The sequence below is a fragment of the Lemur catta genome, chromosome 3 (assembly GCF_020740605.2).
Source record: "Lemur catta isolate mLemCat1 chromosome 3, mLemCat1.pri, whole genome shotgun sequence".
Classification (NCBI taxonomy): Eukaryota; Metazoa; Chordata; class Mammalia; order Primates; family Lemuridae; genus Lemur; species Lemur catta.
The window spans coordinates 113,533,673-113,560,083 of record NC_059130.1 but is presented as its reverse complement, the minus strand read 5'-3'; the positions used below and the strand labels follow the sequence as shown (position 1 = coordinate 113,560,083).

The 26,411-nt window shown below is 49.0% G+C and overlaps 2 protein-coding genes across 3 annotated transcripts; both read right to left on the bottom strand.

Annotated features, from left to right (window-relative positions):
- Positions 1 to 1,098: 1,098 nt before the first annotated feature.
- Positions 1,099 to 7,410, bottom strand: LOC123635908 (aflatoxin B1 aldehyde reductase member 3). The gene is made up of 7 exons (XM_045548555.1): positions 7,116 to 7,410; positions 4,400 to 4,587; positions 4,123 to 4,227; positions 3,303 to 3,399; positions 2,961 to 3,060; positions 2,288 to 2,417; positions 1,099 to 1,511 (listed from the first exon to the last, which is right to left on the bottom strand). The coding sequence occupies exons 1-7, from the start codon at positions 7,327 to 7,329 to the stop codon at positions 1,350 to 1,352; spliced, it is 996 nt and encodes a 331-aa protein (XP_045404511.1). The 5' UTR covers positions 7,330 to 7,410; the 3' UTR covers positions 1,099 to 1,349.
- Positions 7,411 to 17,285: 9,875 nt separating this feature from the next.
- AKR7A2 (aldo-keto reductase family 7 member A2) lies at positions 17,286 to 26,405 on the bottom strand. Of its 2 annotated transcripts, XR_006734246.1 has the most exons (8): positions 26,066 to 26,403; positions 23,534 to 23,721; positions 23,275 to 23,379; positions 22,443 to 22,539; positions 22,101 to 22,200; positions 21,422 to 21,551; positions 19,266 to 19,339; positions 17,610 to 17,698 (listed from the first exon to the last, which is right to left on the bottom strand). XR_006734246.1 is itself a non-coding variant. In XM_045548554.1 (7 exons), exons 1-7 carry the CDS (start codon positions 26,385 to 26,387, stop codon positions 17,537 to 17,539), a joined length of 1,104 nt encoding a protein of 367 aa, XP_045404510.1. In that variant the 5' UTR covers positions 26,388 to 26,405; the 3' UTR covers positions 17,286 to 17,536. The 2 variants fall into 2 exon arrangements, 1 of the variants encoding a protein (XP_045404510.1); XM_045548554.1 differs by lacking the exon at positions 19,266 to 19,339 and having other exon boundaries at positions 17,286 to 17,698; positions 26,066 to 26,405.
- Between the last annotated feature and the right edge of the window lie 6 nt (positions 26,406 to 26,411).

Genomic DNA, 26,411 nt, shown 5'->3' with positions numbered 1-26,411 from the left:
CCAAGTGTGAGGTAGGTAAGGGGTGTGGCCAGGCTTTGCAAGCTAAAGAGCAGAGGGGAACCCACAGGCCTTGATTCCCCAGGGGTGGGGCCTGCGCCCTGGCAGTGTGAAACCTTGAGAACCAGCACTTGGGACAATGGTTCCTAAACCTGGCCAGGATTATCAGAAACCCAGGGCGCGGTGCCAGATAAGGATTTAAGTCACAGCAGTGCACGCAAGATGGAGCTCGTATTAGTTAACAGACACCGCTGCTTGAGTTCTTGGCTGTTTGAAAAAACTAGTACTGGTGCCTTTTGCACAAAGCCTGCCTTGCTTTTGCCCTCCTCCCAAGGGGGAGAAAACAAAAAGCAAGCAAGTAAATCATATTGTACACAGAAATTAACCTTGGAGACTTGGCTTCCGTAAGTCTAGAAAGATTAGGAGCTCTCTAGCCGTCCACAGATGCTGTCTAAATGTGATGAGTTAAGTGTGTGCTTTAGAGATACCACAGTAACTGCCGGAGGGAAAGAAAGCTGTAAGAGTTTAGAAAGTTGCCTCTAGGAATGGTACTTGGAAAGCGGTGGCTTTTAACCATGGGCCAAAAAAGAGTCAGAAAAGGGACAGAAGAAGGTTGGCCCCAGCAGCCACTCAACTGCCTGCAGTCCCAGCTATCGGGAGGCTGAGGCAGTTGGGTTGCTTGAACCCGGGAGTTTGAGGTTGCTGTGAGCTAGGCTGATGCCATGGCACTCTAGCCCGGGCAACAGAGCAAGACTCTGACTCAAAAAAAAAAAGAAAGCAATTAGCTGGGTGTGCTCATGCATGCCTATAGTCCCAGCTTATTGGGATTCTGAGGCAAGAGGATCACTTGGGCCTAGGAATTCAAAGTTACAGTGAGCTATGATGGTGCAATGGCACGCAGGCCTGGAAAACACAGTGAGACCTTGTCTAATAAAACAAAGGAACAGAACCAGGGACCCAAGAGACCCTGGGGAGGGCCGTGTGCTCCTGAGACCCTCCCACTCCCTGCCCCCTTTGAAGACTCCAGCCCGTGGTTCAGCCCCTTTCTCGCAGTCCCCAGGCAGGCTGGGAAACACGTGAGCACCAGAGAAGACAAGTGTGTGGGGTTCACTGCAGGCCTGGGCCACAGCCAGGTCAAGTGCCTACTTTATTCAGGTAGGAGAGGCCCGGGCAGGACGCAGCCCCAGCCCTTCCATGGTGTGAAGGCAACGGGGAGCAAGACGGGAATCTAGAAAAACAGTGCACGGATCCAGACAATCACGAAAGACCCTGCTACATCGGCTTAAGGCAGAGATTGGCCAGAGTGAGAGAAAAAGGAGAAAGGCCTGTGGCAGCTTGAGCCACGACAGGACCTAGCGGAAGTAGTTGGGACACTCGTGGGCTACCAGGTGCCAGGCTTGCTCAAAGGCGTCCACGACAGCCGGCTCCAGGGGCCCTTCCTCAGTGGCTGCCAAGTTCTGCTCCAGCTGCTCCAGGCTGGACATGCCCAGGATGACCGCGTCCCCACGGGCACCCTGCAAGGGGAGACGGCCACAGGTCAACACCCTTCTGCACAACGAACGCCTCCACTCACACGGCCCTCCCAAGACCTGCGCTCCGTGTCTATGTGTATCCTGTGCATCCAGAAAGAACCGCAGGTGCTTTGACAGCTGTAATGATGTGACTTGAGACCTGCATTCTTTCCCCTGCCCCCACATGCCTCACCGAGATGGACCTACCTTCACAGCCCGGCTCTGAACCCCAAAGCTGTGACAATAGGGCTAAGTGTCTCTTGGAGACTCCATTTTCTTGACTTTCAGAGTGGTTATGGGTGTTAAAACTTATGTGACTCACTTAGCTCCCATTTACTGAGCACCTACTGTATACATATGTCCGACACTATGCCACCTCCAAAGCTGAAGCTGGAGAAAAGTTTGAACCAGGAAGACAGGGGACAGCAAGAGAGAGGAAGCCCCAGCTCCCACCAGAGGAGGGAGACTAGTAGGTCTTACGGTTAAACCTGTGTTAAAATTTCTGTCCCCTTAATAGCTGTGTGAACCCCAGTTCCCTCCGCAGTAACCCTGGGATAATCATACTGCATGAGGCCTAAGGGATAATGAAACCCATGTTTATAAAGCCCTTGTTACAAAGCCTGGCACATAGACAACATCAGCAAACAATGGGAAGAATGCCCAAGAAGACTGGAAGGCAGAGAAATTTCAGAGGAATAGAGAAAACAAACTCTTTTGCAGTCCCAAAGGTCATTCTAGCTCCCCTAGAAGGGCAGCAGCACCCGGGGGCGGCTGGTTACCTGCAGCTGGGAGTGGTGGTACATCCACCGCAGGGTGGCCGAGGTCATGCTGGGGGCGTTGGCACCGTAAGTGGCCTGCAGGGCCTTCTCCATCAGAGCAATGGCCTGAAAGTGGTCCTCCTTCCAGAAGCTGGGCAGATGGGGACGATGGCACAAGGGTCAGTACCTCACCCCAGGGCAGGCACCCAAACCCCAGTCCATGAAGCCCTGAGGGGCCAGCGTCCTCTCTAGCCAGGGGTCTCCTACTTCACGGGGTCTCAGAACCCCCCAGCAGACTGGCTCCCTCACCAGAGCCCTCACCGACTGTTGATTCCTGAGGACTCCTGAACCCCACTATGGCACCCAGTGACACAAACGAAGCTAAGATGGGGCGGGACTCGGCCCAGGCCTCCTGAGCTCCACCCTGGGTTCTTTCTCTCCTTCTCAGCAGGTGATGTTTCAGGAAGAGCTGCAGACTATAAGGCCCAGGGAGCCCCATTTCCTCAGGAGGCCCCAAGGAAACAAGAGGAAACCCCACAGAGAGTTTCATAATCCAGCAGGAATCAAGAGATGTAGGTACAGGCAGCAAGCGAAGGCCTTACCCTTACGCCCTAGGAAGGCAGCCTAGAACTTCATTTCGGATAAGGGGGATCCCTCCATACCCGGCATCCCAAGGCAGACATCCCCCGCTCACCGATTCCTGTAGATCTCAGCCACGTTACTCCCAAAGAAACGGCCCGCGGGTTGTTTCTTGTCCTTGTCCTCATACTTGTACTTGCCGGTCAGCAGGCCCCCTGCAGGAAGGCTGCATTCAGACCCCTGGCCCAGGTTGCTCCCAGGGGTGCCACACCCCAGGGGTGCTGGACTAGGAGATGGGGAGGGACCGAGGAGGGATGGAGGACGCAGCCCAGCATCTTGTCAACGCCTCCCTGCTTCCCAGCTCCTGGGCTCGGCATCTATGGGTCAGGAACAGGCAGAGACAGGGCCGGGAATGCCCTCCCACCCCAGGAGGAGCCTGGCCCATGGCAGCACATACCAGCCAAAGGGTTGAAGGCATAGAACCTCAATCCAAAGTGTCTGAGGCAGGGGAAGAGCTCCGTTTCCACCTTCCGGGTGGTGACATTGTACATGCCCTGCAGGGAGAGGGGACAGCTGGATAGGGTGGATGTGTCAGGGGAAATTTACCCTTGTAGAACCCTCAATTCAGACCTTAACAATTCCAGGACCTTAACAACCTGGGCATATACTTAGTGGTGAAGGGGGCTTGTGCCCAAGGAATATTCACTTATTTGGCCAAATTTTATGGCACCAACTATGGGCTGGTTGTCAGATTTGGATCCGTAAGCCAAAAGAACAGGTTCCTTCCCTCAAAGATTCCATAGTAAGGTAGAAGGTAAATGAGTATTTTGAGTAAAGAGGCAATTGTAATACACTAGTCAGTTCCGTGACCAGCACCTGGTGCCAAGTAGGTGCACAAACATTTGTAGAATGAATTATAAGGTGGTAAAGGATCTCAGGCTCCTCTGGGCTGTCTAGAAAGGACAGAAGGAGAGACATCCACGTGGGACCTGAGTGCTTCCCCAGGGAGAGGAGGGGAGAAGTGCTCCAGGCTGACGTGCACAGGGAGTCGGGGAAGGAAGGGACCAAGGTGCACACTCAGGCAAGAAGTGGGCAGGTGCCCAGTGGCCGGGCTGAGCAGCTCAGATGTCATCCTGAGGGCACCAGGGAGCCCTCTGCAGGCTTTGAGCAGGAGAGCGGCTGCTATGCAGAGGGCACAGGGACAGGCAGAGGGGCAAAGAGAACCCGGGATCAGCAAGAGCCCTGGAGACCGAGGCCCCTGCAGCCGTGGCCCTCACCTGGTACACAGTCGGCAGGATCCAGCCGTTGCTCTTGCAGAGGGTGCAGATCTCAGCCACCTCCCAGGCGGCATAATTCGAGAGGCCAAGCTCCACAAACTTGCCCTGCAGGGGTGAGGCTGTGGTCAGAACCTACTGCAGCCCAGGAGACCAGGAAGGGGAGGCCCGAGGGGGGATCCTGGGAGTGAGGCTGTTCCCAGTGCCTGGGGCCTGCCTTGGCACCTCCACCCTCCTGAGTAGTATCAGGATAAGGAGAAGAGCAGCGGGCCGCCCTCACCTCCTGGTGCAGCTGGTGGCAGGCGCGCAGCGTCTCTTCCACCGGGGTGCTGTGGTCTGGCATGTGCAGGTAGAAGAGGTCCACCCGGGGGCACTGCAGCCTCTTCAATGATGTCTCCAGCTGGGACCGGAGACTGTCAGGCTTCAGTGAGTTTCCAAACAATGGAATGGCCTTGGTAGCAATTTTCACTTTGTGGGGAGAGAAAGGTAAGTTCAGGACAGTATATCAAACACTGGAAGGGGGTCTAGTGTAATGCTTAAGGGAGCTGAGTTAAAATCCCAGCTCTGCCATTACTAGCTCTGTGACCTTCACCAAGTTACTTAACCTGTCTGAGTCTCAACCCTAATGAGAGTGAAAATGGTGCTGTCTTGTAGGGAGGTCCTGAGGATTGACCAGAACTTGGATAAAAGTGCTCATTTTGGGCCAGGCGCGGTGGCTTATACGTATAATCCTAGCACTTTGGGAGGCTGAGGCAGGACTGCTTGAGCCCAGGAGTTCAAGACCAGCCTGGGCAACATAGCGAGACCCTGACTCTACAAAGTCTGTTAGCCAGGCATCATGGTATGTGCCTGTAGTCCCAGCTGCTCCAGATGCTGAGGCAGGAGGATCGCTTAAGCCCAGGAGTTTCAGGTTACAGTGAGCTATGATGATGTCACTGCACTTCAGCCTAGGGTGAGAGAGTGAGACTCTTTCTCCAAAAAATAAAAAATAAAAAGTGCTCATTTTGAGCTGCTGATGTCATCACCATGGTGATTATTATGGGGTAACTGGATGTGCCAGGCCTGGTGCTAGAGGTGACTCCCACCCTCAAGGACTCACAGTCTCAGAGGCCACTTCAGAGTCAGGGAGGCAAGGAGATGCACAGGGTGCTTCCAAAGCCCCAGGTACATGGAGGCCCACACGGCAAAAGAATGGGCCACAGGTCAGATGGCATTCTCTGGCACAGCCCAGACTTCAGAATAGGCATGTGACCTGCTTCCTACTTGACTGGTGCCCGTGGAGTGTGGACTTTAGGAGGCTGTGGGGGGCCTCTGGAGGCTTTTACGTCGGGGAGCTAAGTGGTCAGCCTTGTAGTTTTGAAAGATGACTCTGAATGCAGCATGGACAGAGAGCACGTCTGGAAATGGGGAAACCACTAAAGAGACAGCAACAGGAATTCAGGAAAGAGATGCAAGAGGTGCCACCTTGGGCCCCTGGGCAGGAAAGGCAGGGATCAATTAGAGACACCCCACCCCCAGAAGAACAGCCCAAGGGTTGGCCTTTCAAGTGAGTCAGAAGCGAACTCAGTGCTGTCTCCCTGCCCCCTGTTAGTAATCCTAGCTGGCTGAACTGATGGGTGAGTGGAGAGTCCTCTTCCCATTTTTCATGCTTGGGAAGTCACTTGGGCTGGCAGGTGGGCAGTCACTGCAGCCCTTGAGACCTGGGAGACGGCAGGTTGGAGGGACTACTCGCTTAGAATCTTTCCATTCCACCACCATCCCTCCCCATCTTGATGTGAACTTAACCTCAGACCTGGGTTCTGCAGACTTGGCCCAGCTAGCCCTGGCCTCACAGATGGAAGAGAAGGAGGAATTCGAGAAGGGGGAAAAAATCGAGATCAGAGTTCTTGGTGAGATGCACCGGGTGGTCTAGAAAGACGGTGGCACTGAGCTGCAGGCATCTTTTCCTTTTGTTCCGCACCCACCATGCTGACTGTGAATCAGAAGAGAAACAGAACAAGACCCTCCACCAGACGAAGAATGGACGGAGGCAGAGTGATAACATGAAGAACAAAGTAGCCGCTGGCATTTCTGAACCCTCACTCTGTGCCTACCAGGCACCACCCCAGGAAACTGAAACGGCATCAGACTGAGGGCTGCTCCCCTGCCCCGCACACACAGCCTCCCCTTGAACCACATCTGCCTACTCCAACACCCTGGGGAGTGCCAAATCTCACTGCCTCTGCACACCAACACCCCTGGCAACCTCCTCTCGGTTCTTTCTTCACTGGCCCCCGCCCAGGAAGGGCTCCCTCAGGGTCCCCAGCCAGCTCTAGAATCGGAGCTTCCTGCAGGGGCTTAGTGTCCAGCTGTCTCACATAGCCTGGGGAAGAGCCTGGCACTGAGAGGGCAGTCAGATTCTGTCCCACCCCACTCCCCCATCCTGCCTGGGGGCGCTCCAAAGGCTCCCAGGCACTGCCACCCTGGTGAGGAGGGAAGCGCTGCCAACACAACAGGGCACCCAGAGCAAAGTCTAGGGACCAGAGCAAGGCTGGCATGACCAAGCAGAAAGCAGATCACCAGCCTGTTCCAAAGTCTGACCTGGGGGTGTGCCAGGGAGTGGCAGGGTGATAAGAGCAGGATATCTGCAGATTAGGCATCAGGGGCACCTGGGAGGGACTGGGTTGGGGTGTGGGGTGGGGGGCTGACAGTGCCAGACTCCAGCGTTTTCAGAGCCCCAGAGAGGGGTTGGCCAAGTCGTTCCAGGCCAGACTTGGGGTGGGAGTCGCTGCGGGAGGGTATGGGGCTACCTTTCAGGAAGGGAAGAGGGGAGGACAGGAGTCGGGGCAAAGCACAGCCCAGTTGTCCTGAGCCAGATGTGTTTGAGGAGCCCGGGGTTCACAGAACTTAGGGGTGTCAGGGGCAGGGTGTGGGGACGAAGCTGGGGCAGGGCGGTGCACGGCTGGGGACAGGATGAGCTCGGCAGGGTGCAGGGGGCGGTCCGGGGCGACCCTTACCTCTGCAGCGGCTGCCGCCCAGCCCGAGCCCCAGGCCGCCCAGGATGGTCTCGGACTGGCCGTCGGTGTACACGAAGGCCGTGTCGATCTCCGTGTGGCCGCGGTCCAGGAAGGCGCGCACGGCCGCGGCGCTGGCGGGGGCGTCCATGCGGCGCCCCATCTCCATGGCGCCCAGCACCGTGCCGGGCCGGGCCTGCGACAGCTGTCGGGACATGACGGCGGCGGCGGGGACTCCGAAAGCTCAGGTGTGACGTGCGTCGGTCAGCAGCATGAGCCTCCGCTGGGGCCGCGGTGGCGACTGAAAGGATTTGGGCGGGGCGAGCGGGGCGGGGTGACCCGGGGGCGGGGTGACCCGGGGGCGGGGCAAAACCGCCCACACCCCCAGCGCACGCCACTCCGCAGAGTTTGGAAACCGTCTACACCTTCGCGGCGTCAGCGGCGGGATGGCTGTGGCTTGGCCGCAGGTCCCCAGGGCCGAACTGGGTCCAGAATTTGCCCAGCGAACGCCTCAGGCTTCCCGGCCACGACGCCCCGCCTCCCTTGGCCCCGCCCCCTGCTGTCCCCGCGTGTGTCCGCTTCCTGAGGGCGCTTAGCGGGCGGGTGGCCCAAGGGCTGTCGCGCCTGCTGTGGGGTCCCAGACGGCATCCCTGGGGGGCGACACGCTTAAAGTGTTGAAAGAAGAGAACTGTCAGCTTTGAATTGTATCCCTACGTGAAAACGCCTTTGAAAAGTGAAGGCAAAATAAACAGTGTGTTCAGGTCAACAACGATGGGGTATGAAAAAATTAAATGAAACAAACAAATGAAACAAATGAAAAAAACAAATAGCAAGATAGTTTTAAGCCCAATCATATCACTATTTGCATTAAATATAAAGTATATAAACACCTCCAAGTAAAAGGCAGAGATTGTCATATTAGATAAAAATGTAAAACCCAAGTATATGAGAAGTACGAAGTACGAGAAACCTGCTGAAACATACAGAGATAGGTTAAAAGTGAAAGGATGGGAAAAGACATACCTTGACAAAACTAAGTAAAAAAAAGTTGGAGAGGTTACATGAATATCAGACAAAGTAGATTTCAGAACAAAGAATACTATCAAAGACAAAGAGGGCCATAGCATAATGACAAAGAGGTCAATTAATCAAGAGGACATAATCCTAAATGTGTATGCACCTGATAATAAAGCATCAAAATACATGAAACAATAATAGAATTAAAGAAGAAATAGACAAAGATGAACTTATAGTTAGAAATTTCAACACTCCTTTCTCAGTAATGGCATAACAAATATTAGTTATAATTTACAGAAACTCAGTAAAGGTATACAAGACTTGAACAACACTATTAACTAACTTGACTGAACATTAATAGAATATCTAACAGCACAATATGCATTCATTTCAAGTGTCAATTCACCAAGCTATACCATATTTGGGAGCATAAAACAAATCTTAATAAATTTAAAGTATTTAAGTGATACAAAATGTGTCTCTGGCCGGATGCGGTGGCTCCTGCCTGTAATTCTAGCACTCTGGGATGCCAAGGTGGGTGGATCGCTAGAGGTCAGGAGTTCGAGACCAGCAAGAGTGAGACCCCCGTCCTTACTAAAAATAGAAAGAAATTATCTGGCCAACTAAAATATATATAGAAAAAAAAATTAGCCAGGCATGGTGGCACATGCCTGTAGTCCCAGCTACTCGGGAGGCTGAGGCAGTAGGATTGCTTAAGCCCAGGAGTTTGAGGTTGCTGTGAGCTAGGCTGACGCCACGGGCAACAAAGCGAGACTCTGTCTCAAAATAAAACAAAAAACAAAACACAAAGTGTGTCTCTGAGCTCAGTGAAATTCCACTAGAAAAAAATAAAGAATGATATCTGGGAAATCCCCAAATGTTTGGAAATTAAATAACTACTTGTACATAGTCCATGGATCAAAGATGTAATCACAAGGGAAATTAGAAGCAATTTTCAGCTGAATGAAAGTGAAAACATGACATATCAAATTTTCTGAAATGCAGCTACAGTAGTGCTAAGAGGGGAATTTATAGCCCTATTTGAACATACTATAAAACAAGAAATATCTCAAATCAATAATTTAAGCTTCCACTTGAAGACACCAGAAATAGAAGAAACAAGTAAACCCAAAGTTAGCAGAAGGAAGGAAATAGTAAAGATAAAAGCCAAAATAAATAAAATAGAAAACAGAAAAACAATAGAAAAAATCAATAAACCCAGAAGTAGATTCTATAAACCGACCAATACAGTTGATAAACCTCTAGCTAGACCGATCAGGAATAAAAGAGAGAATACATGGATTAACTACATCAGAAAGAGAAGAAGAGACATCACTGGAAATCTTACAGAAATTAAAATGGCAATAAGGGAATATTACGAATACCTTTATGCCAATAAATTTGATTAATTAGATGAAATGTGAAATTTCCTTCAAAAACACAAACTACCAAGGCCCACCAAAGAAGAAAAAGATAACCTGGATCATCATCTGTTAAAGATATTGAATTCTTAGTAAAAAAAAATCCCCACGAAATTCTAGGTCTACATGGCTTCAATGATAAATTCTACAGATCACTTAGGGAAGAAACTATACCAATTCTACAGAAATCTTTCCAGTAAATAGAAGAGGAGGGATCACTTCTCAATTCATCTTCTCAGGCCAGTATTACCCAGATACCAAATGAGATAAAGATGTTACAAGAAAAGAAACTATAGACAAATATCCTTCATGAATCTAGACACAATACTTTTAAAATTTAGCAAATCAAATACTAGGATATAAAAATAACAACACATCATGATTAAATTAGTTTCATTCCAGGAATACAAGGTTGGCTTAGGATTTGAAAGCCAATCGATATAATTTACTACACTAACAGGCTATAAAATAAAACCCATATGATCATCTCAATAGATGGAGAGAAAGCATCTAACAAAATGTAATGCCTATTTATAAGAGGAAAAAAATAACTTTAAGCAAACTGGGATTAGAGGAGAAGTCTTCAAACTGATAAAGGACATATACAAAAAACCTACAGCTAACTTTATATTTAATGGTGAAATCAGAAAGCTTTCCCCCTAAGATTGGGAACCAGGCAATGATGCCTGCTCTCACCACTTTTATTTAACATTGTACTGGACAAACTAGTTATCCCAACATATTTCAGTGGGTAACAACAGACAATTTTTTACATAACTATAATGCCATTATCACATTAATAAAATTAACAATTTTTGGTATCACTTAATACTAGGTCCATTTTCAAATATTGCTGATTGTTTTTTAAAAAGTATGTTTCAGTTGGTTTCAATTAGGATCCAAACATGATTTATACATTGTATTTGGTTATTATACTGTATTTCTTGTGTCTATTTTCTTTTCTATTTATTTATTTATTTAGAGACAAGGTCTCACTCTGTTGCCCGAGAGTGCAGCTTTTGTAGAGACGGGGTCTCGAAATGTTGCTCAGGCTGGTTTCCAACTCATGCCTGGGAGTGATCCACCTACTTCAGCCTCCCCAAGTGCTGGGATTACAGGTGTGAGCCACCACGCCCATCCTCTAGTGTCTATTTTAAACCACAGCAGTCCTACTGAGCTCTCCCCCAGTCCGTGTATTTGCTTGTTGAAAAGACCCATCAGTTTGGCTATAGAATGTGCCATGATCCGTTTCCATAGACATGGTTTCATCTAACTTGTTCTTCTGTCCTCTGGTAATTTTTGACAGATTGAAGTTAGTGGTAAAGGCTAGATCACCTTCTAGTTCAGCTTATATTTTGTTTGTTTTGTTTTTGGTTTTTTGGTAAGCATACTTCTTCAGTGATGCCGTGTACTTCCCGACGCATCCCATCGGGGAAGCACAGACAGCGTGGTCCACCCACTCCCAGCAACGCTGAGATCAAGCAGTGCCTTCAGGTGGTGCCAGCCTGCTCCCTCCACTGTAGAGTTCCCCATCAGTCTTTCATCTTATGCTTTCATCTATTGATAATCTTTGCCAGAATCAATCAAAATAGAGTTTTAAAGCCTGGGATTATGTTTTGTACACCCTAAATACAGATCTTAGTTAGGACTATAGGATTAACAGGTACAACATCTCTACTTTTTTTTTTTTTGAGACAGAGTCTCACTCTGTTGCCCTGGCTGGAGTGCCGTGGCATCACCACAGCTCACTGCAACCTCAAATTCCTGGGCTCAAGCAATCCTCTTGCCTCCACCTCCCAAGTAGCTGGGGCTACAGGCCTGCACCACCATGCCTGGCTAATTTTTTCTATTTTTAATATCGATGGAGTCTCGCTCTTGCTCAGGCTGGTATGGAACTCTTGACCTAAAGCAGTCCTCCCACCTTTGCCTCCCAGAGTGCTAAGATTATAGGCATGACCCACCACACCCGGCCCCTCTTTGACTACTTTTAAATGGGAAGGACAGTTGTTCTTTTTTAAATTAAACTTTTACATTTTGAGATAATTTTAGACTCATACTCAGATGTAAGAAATAATACAGAGAGATCCCTTGTATGCTTCCCTCAGTTTTCTCCAATAGGAACCTCTTGCAAAGCTGTACCACAATATCACAACCTGGGTGCAGTCAACATAGTGCTGTTGGGTGAAGGGTCCTACAGATGCTGAATAGACTTGATGGTTGATGGCTTTTTTGAATTCTTCTATATTCTTGCTGATTTTCTGAGTAGTTGTTCTATCAATTGTTAAGAGAGGGGTGTTGACGTCTCCAACCCTAATGGTGGATTTGTCTATTTCTACCTGCAGGTCTGTCAGTTTTTGCTTTACCTGTTTTGGTAGCTCTGTTTGGTGCTTACACATTTAGGTTGCTGTGCCTTCTTGGTGAATTGACCTTTTTAAAACCATTATATAATGACCTCTGTCCCTGATAATTTTCTTTATTCTGAAGTCTACTTTATCTGACATTACTATGCCATTACTGCTTTCTTTTGGTTAGTTTTCATGATTTATCTTGTTCCTTCCTTTTACTTTCAATCTATCTGTATCATGGTATTTGAAGTGAGTCTCTATAGAAAGCATATACTTAGGTCACGTTGTTTAATCCACTGTGCCAAACTCTGTCTTTTCAGTGGTAGATTTAGACCATTTGCGTTTAAGTGTGCCATTTTACTTTTTGTTTTCTTTGTTCTCTGTTTTTTTGTTTCTCTCTTTTTCTTCTCCTCCTTTCCTGTCAGGTAATTGAAATGTTTTTTAAGAGTTTGATTTTACGACAGTGTTTTTGAGTATATCTCTTTGTACAGCTTTTTAAATGGTTACTCCAAGTGTTACATTATACCTACCTAACTTAGGACGGTCTACTGGTGGCATCATTTTACAAGTTGAAGCATAAAAATCCTACCTTCCTTTCCATCCCTTTAACTTTCCCTGTTTATACCGTAAGAGTCTTAAATATTTCCTCTATGCTTTTGGAAGGTCATTTTATCAAAGGTGAATCATCTGACACTATCCTGAATGATATTTTATTCAATGATAAAGTTCAACATTGAGGAAATTTGTTTCCACAGTGGTGATACACTTAAATTTCAGTGGGGCACAATGTGGTGGTAAAAATAGCCTTGCTAAACTGAAAACTTGTGGAGCAGAAATGTACTTGCTCATAAGCAGTTATGGAGCCTGACGCTCTTACCTTTCTATTGCTTCTGCAACGTGCTCAGAATTCCAGATGTGAGACGCTGGCGACCTCAATCGCTAGAACAGCAGCCAGAATCACGGGAAGCGAGAGGGTCAGCCCAGAAGCCCTCCCGCCAGCCCTAAGCTTCAGTAGCTCCTTCCTCATGGATTCCCATGTACAAAATCCCTACCACCTCTCTCCATTCTTTTATACACTACGGACCAGTTTCCTTAGTTAGAGGATGATTAAATATGTTTGATTCTTTCCAGATCCAACTCTGTTCCTTTAGGTCTTTTTTTCCTTCTCATTTATTTGTATTGATTGTACATAAATGTCCATAGCACTTGATTTGTACTAGCTACAAACTGAAAACCACCCAAATGTCTATCGATACATGCAAGGATTAACCAATCATGGTATTGTTAGAGCCGGTTTCCCTCGGCCCTGGGAACAGAAAGACAGAGTCACTGAGGCTGTAAAAAGCAAAGGAGTTTTTTTTATTGACTAGCTCGAGCTAGGGTCCAAGTCCCAGAGCACCAACGCAGTGGTCTCTGTACGAACCAGGACCCCGCCCTGGGGTAAAAACAAAGCTTTTATACTTTTTTTTTGCTGGAGTCTGTTGCTAGTTATTTCCCATAAGAGATTCCTTCCCAGGAGATTTTTTTTCCCCAAGGACATTCGCCCTGCACAGCTGGCCTCTTTATCGTAACCAAGCAATAAGCAAGCAAGCTTTGTGTACAGAAGCGGAATTTGGCTGTTAGCTAAGAGCAAAAACAAGTTACCATCAAACAAACTAAAGTATTGTTTTAGTCCTACTCTACAGTATATCCATATAATGGAGTGCTTGCTACTCAGCAAGGAAAAGGAACTACTGATAGACACAATGACATGGATGAATCTCAAAATTATGCTGAGTGAAGCAAGCCAGATGTAAAAATAAATAAATAAGCAACAAGCAACCAAACAAAAACACCACACATGGCATTATGGCACTTATATAAGATTCCAGAATTCTCGTTTATTTTTAAATTGATAAATAAAACACATATATATATATTTATGGTGTACAATATGGTGTTTTGAAACTGTCTTTGGAAGAAGCTCTTTAGGGATAAAATAGCCATCAAATATGACCATCAAATATGTTTGAGATACAGTATCCAGAAGATTCTAACAGATGGGGAGGTCCGGGAGCCCATCTTCTCGACTTGACCACTCGGGACCACTGCTCCCAGTGACTATTTATCTTTCAAAGATGACCACGTGTTCTCTCACGTTCTCTTTTTACAATGTGATTTTGACACTTCTCTCATGACACAAGAGTGATGCTGTGGAGTTCTGAAGCTGGGAAACAAAGGCAATATGAAAAGTAAAAACATACTTGCAGGGGGAGGCAATATGTTTTCTGCTTGGTTTTGTCAGGCAAGAAGCTGCTCAAGAAGCCAGCTGTCACACTGTGAGGACACCTTGGCCACATGGAGAGGTCACGTGTGTGCCAGTTGACTAGGACAGCTGGTGTTCCAGCTGACGCTCAGCACCAACTACCAGACCTGTGAGTGAATCGGTCTCCAGGTGATTCTAGACTCCAGCTTGTGATCACCGCTCAGACCTTGGGGAACAGGCGAGGCTTCCCCACTGAGCCCTGCCCAGGCAGATTGTGAGCAAAGTGATTGTTTGGTTCTTTTTTAAAAAACAGCCTTATTGAGACATAATTCAGATGCTACACAATTCACCAATTGAAAGTGTGTAATTCAACGGTTTTCAGTGTAGAGTTGTGCAACTATCACAATCAATTTTAGACCATTTTCATCACCCCAGAAAGAAAGCCCATACTCATTACCAGCCAATCTCCATTTCCTCCCCAAACCTCTCCCAGTTCTAGATATGAAAATATCTACTTTCTGTGTCTAATAGATTCGTCTATTCCAGACATTTCATGTAAATGGAATCATATACCTGAGGACTTTTGTGACTGGCTTGTTTCCCTTGTCTTCAAGGCTCAGCCATATTATAGTTGTTCAGTATTTAATTCCTTTTTAATGTTTGATAGTATTCCACTGTATGTATATGCATTCTACCGATTCTTCAGCTGATTGACACGGGCTGTTTCCACTTTTTAGCTTTAATGAACAGTGCTTCTATGAACATTCCTGTAACTTACTGTGTGGACATATGTTTCATTTCACTTAGGTATGTGCCTAAGGAGTGGAAGTGCTGGGTCATATGATAACTCTGTTTCCTCTTTTGAGAAACTGCCATACTGTTTTCTGAAATGTCTACACCATCCTGCATTCCCACCAGCAGTGCATGAAGGCTCACATTTCCCCTCTCTCCTCAACACTTACTTTCTGTCTTTCTGTGACTCTGGCTTTCTGAGTAGGAAGTGGTTTTGATCTGCTTTTCTTTGAGAAGTAGTGATGCTGAGCAGCTTTGCATGTGGTCACTGGCTATCTGGATATTCTCTTTGGAAAAAAGTCTATTCAGGCCGGGCACGGTGGCTCACGCCTGTAATCCTAGCACTCTGGGAGGCCGAGGCAGGTGGATTGCTCGAGGTCAGGAGTTTGAGGCCAGCCTGAGCAAGAGCAAGACCTCGTCTCTACTAAAAAATAGAAAGAAATTATCTGGCCAACTAAAATATATATACAGAAAAAAATTAGCCGGACATGGTGGCGCATGCCTGTAGTCCCAGCTACTGGGGAGGCTGAGGCAGTAGGATCACTTAAGCCCAGGAGTTTGAGGTTGCTGTGAGCTGGGCTGACGCCACGGCACTCACTCTAGCCTGGGCAACACAGCGAGACTCTGTCTCAAAAAAAAAAAAAAAAAAAGTCTATTCAGATCCTTTGTCCACTGTTTAATTGGTTTTTTTCTCTTAATATTAAGTTGTAAGAGTGCTTTGTATATTACAGCTATAAGTTACTTAACAGATGTGTGATTTGCAAATATATTCTTCCATTCTGTAGGTTGTCTTTTCACTTTCTTGATGGTGTCTTTGAAGCACAAAAGTGCAAAATTATGATGATGCCCAATTTACCTATTTTTCCCTTTGTTGCTTGTGTTTTTGGTGGCATATCTAAGAAACCATCGCCTAACCCAAGGTCATGAAGATTTATTACAATATTTTCTTCCAAGGGTTTTACAGCTGTAGCTTATATAGGTATTTGATCCATTTTAAGTTTATTTCTTGTGTATGGCGTGAGGAAGGGATCCAGCTTCATTCTTTGGCATGAGGACATTCAGATGTTGTTGAAGACTGCTCTTTCCCCCATTGAATTGTTTTAGCACTCTTCTCTATTAATAACATCGATTGACAGTGTAAGTAAGGTTTTTGTGGACTCTCAATTCTATTCCCTATGCCACAACCACAGTCTTTATTACTACAGCTCTGTAGTAAGTTTGAAATCAGGAAGTGTGTCCTCCAACTTTGTTCTTTTTGAAGTTTGTTTTGGTTATTCTGTGTCCCTTGAATTTCCATATGAATTTTAGGATCAGCTTGTCAATTTCTGTATTGTGCAAAAAAAAAAAAAAAAAAAAAATCCAGCTGGCATTTTGATAGGGATTTCATCGAATCTTTTGATTAGTTTGAGGGATTTATTAATTTTAAGTAACTCAATTCTAGTGTGTTTTTTTGTAGAAAGATAATTAACAGAGCACCTAGTATGGGGAAGCAACTATGTTGTTATGGATAAAGACAGAGGAAGGTGACTTCTTTGGATAAAGAATAAAAATTTGTCTGCAGGGTATCTCCCTCTACAGGGCAAATAGAACTTTTCTTAGAACAAAGAGTCACTTGGATTAGTGTGGGGTTGTCTAAATTCCCAGGTTGGGCCCCGTTCGTCTTAACAGACTGTTTCCCATGCTGCTGCTGCTGCTGCCTTGTTCCCTACCCCCTGCCTCATGAGTCCCCAACGTGCTGCTCAAGGCTGGGGGGATCTTGCTGCATCGGAAATGGTCAAACAGCAATCACTGGACCTGGGATTTTTCCTTTCTTCTCCAGCCTTGGGTGCCTCCAGTTTGGAGTAGAAGTTTGCTGAGGGAAATGGGGACCCTGGCAGCCAGTGCCTCCACTCCCAACAGGAGGCCCAGAAACAAGGCCAAGAATTTTACAGATGAGCAGACACCAGGCTTTAGCTAAGACAAGAGTAAAGCCACTGCTGAGATTCAGAGTGTCAGAAATGTTCCCAGTGTTATTCTTCTTCTTGGCAGGGACTCTACTGGCAGACTTCTGCTCAAATTCTTCCATTCCTAAGTATTCAGGAGACAGTTCTAAAGTGGCAAAAGTCTTGTGCAGGTGTACAGCTCTCATTTTTTCTATCATGTGTAGAAGAGTGAGAGCCACCTCCTGCCCCACAGTTGAGAAGTCAGCCTGCCATTCAGAACTAGGGACCCAGGAGACCCTGGGGAGGGCCGTGTGCTCCTGAGACCCTCCCACTCCCTGCACCCTTTGAAGACTCCAGCCCATGGTTCAGCCCCTTTCTCGCAGTCCCCAGGCAGGCTGGGAAACACGTGAGCACCAGAGGAGACAAGTGTGTGGGGTTCCCTGCAGGCCTGGGCCACAGCCAGGTCAAGTGCCTACTTTATTCAGGTAGGAGAGGCCCGGGCAGGACGCAGCCCCAGCCCTTCCATGGTGTGAAGGCAACGGGGAGCAAGACGGGAATCTAGAAAAACAGTGCACAGATCCAGACAATCACGAAAGACCCTGCTACATCGGCTTAAGGCAGAGATTGGCCAGAGTGAGAGAAAAAGGAGAAAGGCCTGTGGCAGCTTGAGCCACGACAGGACCTAGCGGAAGTAGTTGGGACACTCGTGGGCTACCAGGTGCCAGGCTTGCTCAAAGGCGTCCACGACAGCCGGCTCCAGGGGCCCTTCCTCAGTCGCTGCCAAGTTCTGCTCCAGCTGCTCCAGGCTGGACATGCCCAGGATGACCGCGTCCCCACGGGCACCCTGCAAGGGGAGACGGCCACAGGTCAACACCCTTCTGCACAACGAACGCCTCCACTCACACGGCCCTCCCAGCCGTGGCCCTGCCAAGACCTGTGCTCCGTGTCTATGTGTATCCTGTGCATCCAGAAAGAACCGCAGGTGCTTTGACAGCTGTAATGATGTGACTTGAGACCTGCATTCTTTCCCCTGCCCCCATACGGCTCACCCAGATGGACCTACCTTCATAGCCCAGTTCCGAACACCAAAATCCGTGACATTGTGGCTAAGTCATTCACCTCTCGGGGACTCTATTGTCTTGACTTTCAAGGTGATTATGGGTGTGAAAACTTATGCGACTCACTTAGCTCCCATTTATTGAGCACCTACTGTATATATATGTCAGATACTGTGCCACCTCCAAAGCTGAAGCTGGAGAAAAGTTTGAACCAGGAAGACAGGGGACAGCAAGAGACAGGAAACCCCAGCTCCCAACAGAGGAGGGAAACTAGTAGGTCTTACGGTTAAACCTGTGTTAAAATTTCTGTGCCCTTGGCCGGGCGTGGTGGCTCACGCCTGTAATCCTAGCACTCTGGGAGGCCGAGGCAGGTGGATCGTTTGAGCTCAGGAGTTCGACACCAGCCTGAGCAAGAGCAAGACCCTGTCTCTACTAAAATAAAAATAGAAAGCAATTAACTGGACAACTAAAAATATATAGAAAAAATTAGCCAGGCATGGTGGCGCATGCCTGTAGTCCCAGCTACTTGGGAGGCTGAGGCAGGAGGATCGCTTGAGCCTAGGAGTTTGAGGTTGCTGTGAGCTAGGCTGATGCCACAGCACTCTAGCCCGGGCAACAGAGTGAGACTCTGTCTCAAAAAAAAAAAAAAAAAAAATTCTGTCCCCTTAATAGCTGTGTGAACCCAAGTTCCCTCCTCAATACAACTGGGATAATCATACTTCATAAGGCCTAAGGGATGATGAAACCCATGTTTGTAAAGCCCTTGTTACAAAGCCTGGCACATAGATAACATCAACAAACGACAGGAAGAATGCCCACGAGAACTCGAAGGAAGAGAAATTTCACAGGAACAGAGAAAAGAAACTCTTTAGAAGTTCCCTAATGCTGCAGTTCCCAGCCCTCGAGCTGAGGAACTCTCAGGAGGTGAGCAGCAGGCGAGGGAGTGAAGCTTCATCTGCATTTATAGCCGCTCCCCATCACTGGCATCACGGCATAAGCTCCACCTCCGGTCAGATCAGCGATGGCATTAGATTCTCATAGGAGCACAAACCCTACTGTAAACTGCGCATGCGATGGATCTAGGTTGTGGCTCCTTATGAGACCCTAATGCCTGATGATCTGAGCTGGAGCTGAGGTGGTAATGCCAGTGCTGGGGAGCAACTGCAAATACGGATTATCATTAGCAGAGAGGTTTGACTACACAGAGACCATAATAAATCAATCGTTTGCAGACTCATCAAAACCCTACCAGTGAGTGGCAAATGACAATTAAGCTGCATCTGGTGGCAGGCTTTAAGTCAGAATCCGACACTTATCTTAGTCTGTGCATGGCCTGCCCATTATTTCACTTACCACTTCCATAGGTGCCTCTTTCCTGTACTGTGCGCTTGTCTCGGTCACAGTGTCGGTAAGCCCACAAGCTAACCCTAGCAAAAATGAGTGAAAAACAAAGCGCTGGAGAGCTTCTTTGTAAAGGCAGACAGACCCAGTGATGAGACAGCAGAGGACTCAAAGACTACCAACAAAATGAAAGCTGCATTTAAAGGAAAATGCCAAGAGTCCTACTTAAATTATAGTTCACTGCAACTGGTGATTCACATTCTCCAAGCCCACTTTGTATAAAATGTGGTGACCGGCCAACGAAGCCATGAAACCTTCAAAACTGCTTCACCATATGGAGACCAAGCACCCTGCATTAAAAGACAAACCTTTGGAGTTTTTCAAAAGAAAAAAGTGTGACCACAAAGAACAGAAGCCACCACTTCATCAAATGTGTCTGCACTGAGAGCATCACTCTTAGTAGCTGACCGCATTGCTAAAGCTAAGAAGCCCTTTACTACTGGGGAAGAGTAGATCTTGCCTGCTGCTAAGGACATTTGCCGTGAACTTTTAGGAGAGGGTGCAGTTCAAATGGTGGCACATGTTCCTCTTTCGGCTAGCACCATAACTAGATGAAATGATGAAACAGCAGAGGATACTGAGGCACAATTGTTAGAGAGGATTTATAAGGCACCTTGGTAGCAATCCAGGTTGATGAGTCTACTGATGTTGACAACGAGGCAACAACGCTTGATTTTGTGTGACATATTTTTCAGGAAGATGTGCATGAGGATATGTTATGTGCACTTTTGCTGCCAAGGAACACCACAGCTTCAGAACTATTCAAGTCACTGAATGATTACATATCAGGAAAACTCAATCGGTCATTTTGTGTTGGTATATGCACGGCTGGAGCGGCTGCCATGACTGGACGGCTTTCTGGTTTCACTACTCAGGTCAAGGAGGTTGCTACTGAATGTCAGTCTACGCACTGTGTCATCTATAGAGAAATGTGGACTAGCTGGAAAATGTCACCTGAACTAAACGTTTTGTAGGATGTGATTAAAATTATCAATTGCATTAAAGTACATGCCCTTGACTCACATCTGTTTGTGCAACTCTGCGAAGAGATGGATGCAGAGCACACATGTTTTCCCTTATACACGGAAGTGAGGTGGCTTTCTAAAGATGGATCACTGGCCAGAGTTTTTGAGTTACGAGAGCTGCTCCAGAGATTTCTTTTCGAAAAAGTCATCACTGGCAGCACATTTCAGTGACACAGAATGGGTGGCAAAACTTGCTTACTTGTGTGATATATTCAACCTGCTCAATGAATACAATGTGTCATTTCAGGGGAGAATGACAACTGTGATCAAGTTTGCAGATAAAGTCTCTGCATTCAAACATGGAGGCGATGAATGAACATTGGGATCTTTGACATGTTTCAAACACTAGCAGAGATTTTGAAAGAGACTGAGCCAGGGCCTTCTTTCTCCCAGCTGGTACATGATCACCTATCTCAGCTTTCAAAAGAGTTTGAGGATTACTTCCCAACCACCAAAGACCCCCAAAATGGGAAGGAATGGATCTGTGACCCATTTGTGAATAAGCCAGGTGAATTGACTTTGTCCGTGCTAGAAGAGCATCAACTGCTTGAGATCGCAAATGATGGTGGCCTTTAAAGTATGTTTGCTACAACTTCAAATCTCTATATGTTCTGGATTAAAGTCAAGGTGGAATATCCTGAGATTGCCACAAAGCACTGGAAAACCTGCTTCCATTTCAACATTTTATCTTTGTGAAGCAGAGTTTTCTCCAGTGACAGCGACCAAAACAACACTACAGAGTAGACTGGACATAAGCAACACATTTGAGGTGTCACTAGCTCCCATCACGCCCAGATGGGACTGTCTAGTTACAGGAAAACAAGCTCAGGGCTCCCACTGATTCTCCATTATGGTGAGTTGTATAATTATTTCATTATATATTATAATGTAATAATAATACAAATTAAGTGCAAAATAAATGTAATGTGTTTGAATCATCATGCAACTATCCCTGCCCCAAGTCCCTGGAAAAACTGTCTTCCATGAAACTGGTCCCTGGTGCCAAAAAGTTTGGGGACCGCTGCCCTAAAGGGCATTCTAGCTTCCCTGGAAGGGCAGCAGCACCCAGGGGCGGCTGGTTACCTGCAGCTGGGAGTGGTGGTACATCCACCGCAGGGCGGCCGAGGTCATGCTGGGGGCGCTGGCACCGTAAGTGGCCTGCAGGGCCTTCTCCACCAGGGCAATGGCCTGAAAGTGGTGCTCCTTCCAGAAGCTGGGCAGATGGGGACGAAGGCACAAGGGTCAGTACCTTGGGGTCACCCCAGGGCAGGCACCCACACCCCATTCCATGAAGCCGAGGGGCCAGCGTCCTCTCTAGCCAGGGGTCTCCTACTTCACGGGGTCTCAGAACCCCCCAGCAGACTGGCTCCCTCACCAGAGCCCTCACCGACTGTTGATTCCTGAGGACTCCTGAACCCCCACTATGGCACCCAGTGACACAAACAAAGCTAAGATGGGGCGGGACTCGGCCCAGGCCTCCTGAGCTCCACCCTGGGTTCTTTCTCTCCTTCTCAGCAGGTGATGTCTCAGGGAAGAGCTGCAGACTATAAGGCCCAGGGAGCCCCATTTCCTCAGGAGGCCCCAAGGAAACAAGAGGAAACCCCACAGAGAGTTTCATAATCCTGCAGGAATCAAGAGATGTAGGTACAGGCAGCAAGCGAAGGCCTTACCCTTACGCCCTAGGAAGGCAGCCTAGAACTTCATTTCGGATAAGGGGGATCCCTCCATACCCGGCGTCCCGAGGCAGACATCCCCCGCTCACCGATTCCTGTAGGTCTCAGCCCAGTTATTCCCAAAGAAACGGCCCGCGGGTTGTTTCCCATCCTTGTCGTCATACTTGTACTTGCCGGTCAGCAGGCCCCCTGCAGGAAGGCTGCATTCAGACCCCTGGCCCAGGTTGCTCCCAGGGGTGCCACACCCCAGGGGTGCTGGACTAGGAGATGGGGAGGGACCGAGGAGGGATGGAAGACGCAGCCCAGCATATTGTCAACGCCTCCCTGCTTCCCAGCTCCTGGGCTCGGCATCTATGGGTCAGGAACAGGCAGAGACAGGGCCGGGAATGCCCTCCCACCCCAGGAGGAGCCTGGCCCATGGCAGCACATACCAGCCAAAGGGTTGTAGGCATAGAACCTCAATCCAAAGTGTCTGAGGCAGGGGAAGAGCTCCGTTTCCACCTGCCGGGTGGTGGCGTTGTACATGCCCTGCAGGGAGAGGGGACAGCTGGATAGGGTGGATGTGTCAGGGGAAGGGACCTCAGCCTTCCTCTCTTAAAACTCTAAATCAACACAAGCTCAGGACTTCTGCAATATTTCTAAAATCACTAGTGTTGATAGGCGATGGGAAAAGGGTATTGGGCCCAAAGACAGGAAACTGAACTGGATGTATCATTCTATAATATCTGTGTGCACCGACTATGGGCTGGACGCTGGATTTACAACCATGAGCAATTCTCACAGAGTCTCTGCCTCCAAGAGATGTTACAGTCAAGTTAAAGAACCAGACAAGAAGAGAGATAATTACAATCAAGTCAGGTTCTATGATCATATGAGGAACTCAAAAGTACCCACTGAATGTATGAAAGTGAGGTTTGGAGACTGGAGACTCCTTTGAGCTGTCAGGAAAGGATGCCAGAGGAAGAGTCACCAAGGTGAAGCCTGAGCACTTCTCCCAGGGCGAAGGTGTGTTTAAGGCTGACGTGCAGAGGGAGTCGGGGAAGGAAGGGACCAAGGTGCGCACTCAGGCAAGAAGTGGGCAGGTACCCAGTGGCCCAGCTGAGCATCTTGGACATCGTCCTGAGGGCACCAGGGAGCCCTCTGCAGGCTTTGAGCAGGACAGTGGCTGCTATGCAGAGGGCACAGGGGCAGGCAGAGGGGCAAAGAGAACCCGGGATCAGCAAGAGCCCTGGAGACCGAGGCCCCTGCAGCCGGGGCCCTCACCTGGTACACAGTTGGCAGGATCCAGCCGTTGCTCTTGCAGAGGGTACAGATCTCGGCCACCTCCCAGGCGGCATAATTGGAGAGGCCGAGCTCCACAAACTTGCCCTGCAGGGGTGAGGCTGTGGTCAGAACCTACGGCAGCCCAGGAGACCAGGAAGGGGAGGCCAGAGGGAGGATCCTGGGAGTGAGGCTGTATCCTCTATCAGGAAAAGGAGAACAGCAGCAGGCCGCCTGGTGGAGCTCAGTGGGCCGCCCTCACCTCCTGGTGCAGCTGGTGGCAGGCGCGCAGCGTCTCTTCCACCGGGGTGCCATGGTCAGGAGCATGCAGGTAGAAGAGGTCCACCTGGGGGCACTGCAGCCTCTTCAATGACGTCTCCAGCTGGGACCGGAGACTGTCAGGCTTCAGCGACTTTCCATCCCAAGGGTTGGCCTTTGTAGCAATTTTCACTTGGTGGAAAAATGTAATGGTTAAGGACTTATAAGAGCCACATGCTAACCAGCAACCCTTCCTAAATTACTCTCTCATCCCCAATTTCCTATTCTGTAAAATGGGGATGATAATAATGGAACTGTCCTCATCAGCAGGTCATGGGGAGTAAATCATGTCTTACATGTAAGTTCTTAATGTTCGGCTCTGTTACAATCACTATCATTAATCACCAAACTGCTGGCTGTGCCAGGCCTTGTAGGAGAGACTGAGTATGCAGAGATGAACTGAATGCCCTGGATCTCTGCCCTTCTGGAGCTGACAGTCTGGAGGCTGATGTTACAATATGTTAAGTGCATTCGAGAGAGGCAAACAGGCTACAGGAGCCCAGAGGCAAGGCATGAGGCCAACCTGGGAATTCCACGGAAGGGTGGAAAGTGCAGAGCATGGGAACACATGCAAAGTCACAGAGGCAAGCAAACACAGTATGTGAGGCTCCATATCTCCAATTCTGAGTTATAAGAGCATGAATTCCAGGGAAGGGCATAAACACAGTGGGACGTGAGACAAGAAAAGAGGGTACAGATTTGATCCCACCGGTTCTCAAATACCACCCCGCTGAATCTGGACTGATCACTGAATGATCAATTCACAGGCTTTGTTATGTTGTGAATGGGTCACCTATGTCCACTCTGGCTGCAGTATGGAGAAAGAACGCAAGGGGGAGGCCTGGAAGCAGGAAGACAAGTAAAGAGGCTGTTACCTGAATGTGGGCCACTGGCAGAGAGCAGTTTGAGAGACTGTTAGAGGCAATCTGAACAGGTGATTATAGTTCCCCTCCCCTTCCGGACTCACAGAAGCATGCACAAACATACATGCAGTGTAGAGAGCAGATCCCCAGAACAACAGTGTTCTGCCACCTAAGCAGCTTGGAAGTTAGTTAATTTAGCACTGCTCCTTGCCCTATAGAGAACCCCAGCTGTGTGGACTCTGAATGGTCTCTACACTTTTCCTACTGGGCAAGCGAACTCAGCAGGTCAGAGGGGTGTGATGAGATCCCTTGAGATACGGGAAACAAGTTCAAGTTCTACAGCTTCTTGTCCAGATTTTCTCCCTTTCCCCACATGCGCCCCCCCCACCCCCAGGCATTCTTGATGTGAACTTTGGCTCAGGTCTGATCTGAGGACTTTGGCCCAGTGAGCCCCTGGTCTCCAAGAAGGAAGCAGGGAAGGGCTGGAGAAGAAAAACCAATTCAGAAACAAAATCTTCCTTATCAACAGGAGGCAGCCAACTGACCAAGAAAAAGTATGGGCCTGAGATGCACATTCTGCTTCTGTTCCTCCAGATCCACCAAGCTATGAACCTAAGGGGGACCCAGAGAGGGCCTCTCGGTGGGGATGGAGAGCGAGAGCCTCAGGATGGCAAACGGTAATGACAACAGCCAGTATTTACTGGGCCCTCACTATGTGCCAGGCACTACCAATGGCACCAGGCTAATGAAGGACAGTCCCACTCATGCCACACCTGCCTTCCTTGTACATACCACACACTCTGCATTTCCAAGCTAAGTCTTTGCACAGCTGTGCTCTCAGACTCTAAGCTCCTTTCTCCCATTTCCCGCCCCCAGCTTTTAAGGCCCAGCTCCAGTGTTCCCTAAGCCTTTCGTAGGGCCTCTCTTTGGCCCCCAGCCCCCTAAAATGCTCTCTCTTCTGGGCTCTCCAGCAATCACTGCTTCAATCTTCCCCACTAGACTGAGCTCTCTGGGGTGAGTTAGAGTCACATTTCCTCCTGTAGCCCCATGTCAAAGCCTGGCACAAGATGGACAGAAAGGTCTTATCCGCTCTCTCACATCTTCCCACCACCCCTACTCCCCTAGCGCGGCCTATGGTGCACCTACAGTTCTCCCTGAGAGAGCCAGAGGAACTGTTAACTGAACAGGGCAAAGTCTAGGGACTGAGCAAAGACCAAGATGAGAAAAGGGTGCTCACGGGAGGTGAGGGCAATGGGGTAGTGGGTAGGGGACAGGCGGAGAGCCCAGGTGGGGACTGGTTATCAGCACCTGGCAGGGCTGGAGGCGGTGGAGGCAATGGAGGTAGGAAGCGAGAAGAACGGCCAGTCAAGGCTCGGGAGAGACTTCCGAGTTGCAACCCAGGGGAAGGAGAGGGACAGGAAAGCAGTCAGGCAGGGCAAAGCACCGTCCTGCTGTCCGGAGCTAGATGTGCCTGAGGAGCCTGGAGGTCCCAGAGCTGCGGGGTGGGCAGCGGGAGGTCGGTGCTGCCCGAGGTCAGGCAGGGCCGGGCGGTGCACGGCCGGGGACAGGATCAGCTCCGCACGGTGCAGGGGGCGGTCTGGGGCGACTGTTACCTGTGCAGTCGCCGCCGCCCAGCCTGAGCCCCAGGCCGCCCAGGATGGTCTCGGACTGGCCGTCGCAGTACATGAAGGCCGTGTCCAGCTCGGTGTGGCCGCGCTCCAGGAAGGCGCGCACGGCCGCGGCGCTGGCGGGGGCGTCCATGCGGCGCCCCATCTCCATGGTGCCCAGCACTGTGACGGGCCGAACCGGGGCGCCCGAGGCGGCCCGCGACGGCGGCGGCCGGGCCATGGCGAGCGAGTGAGCCTCCGCCAGCGGACACCGACGCTCGCAGCGGACGGCGGCGCGTGCCAAAGCTCGAGACACTGCGCGCAGCATGACGCTGGCGCATGCGCGCTGGAG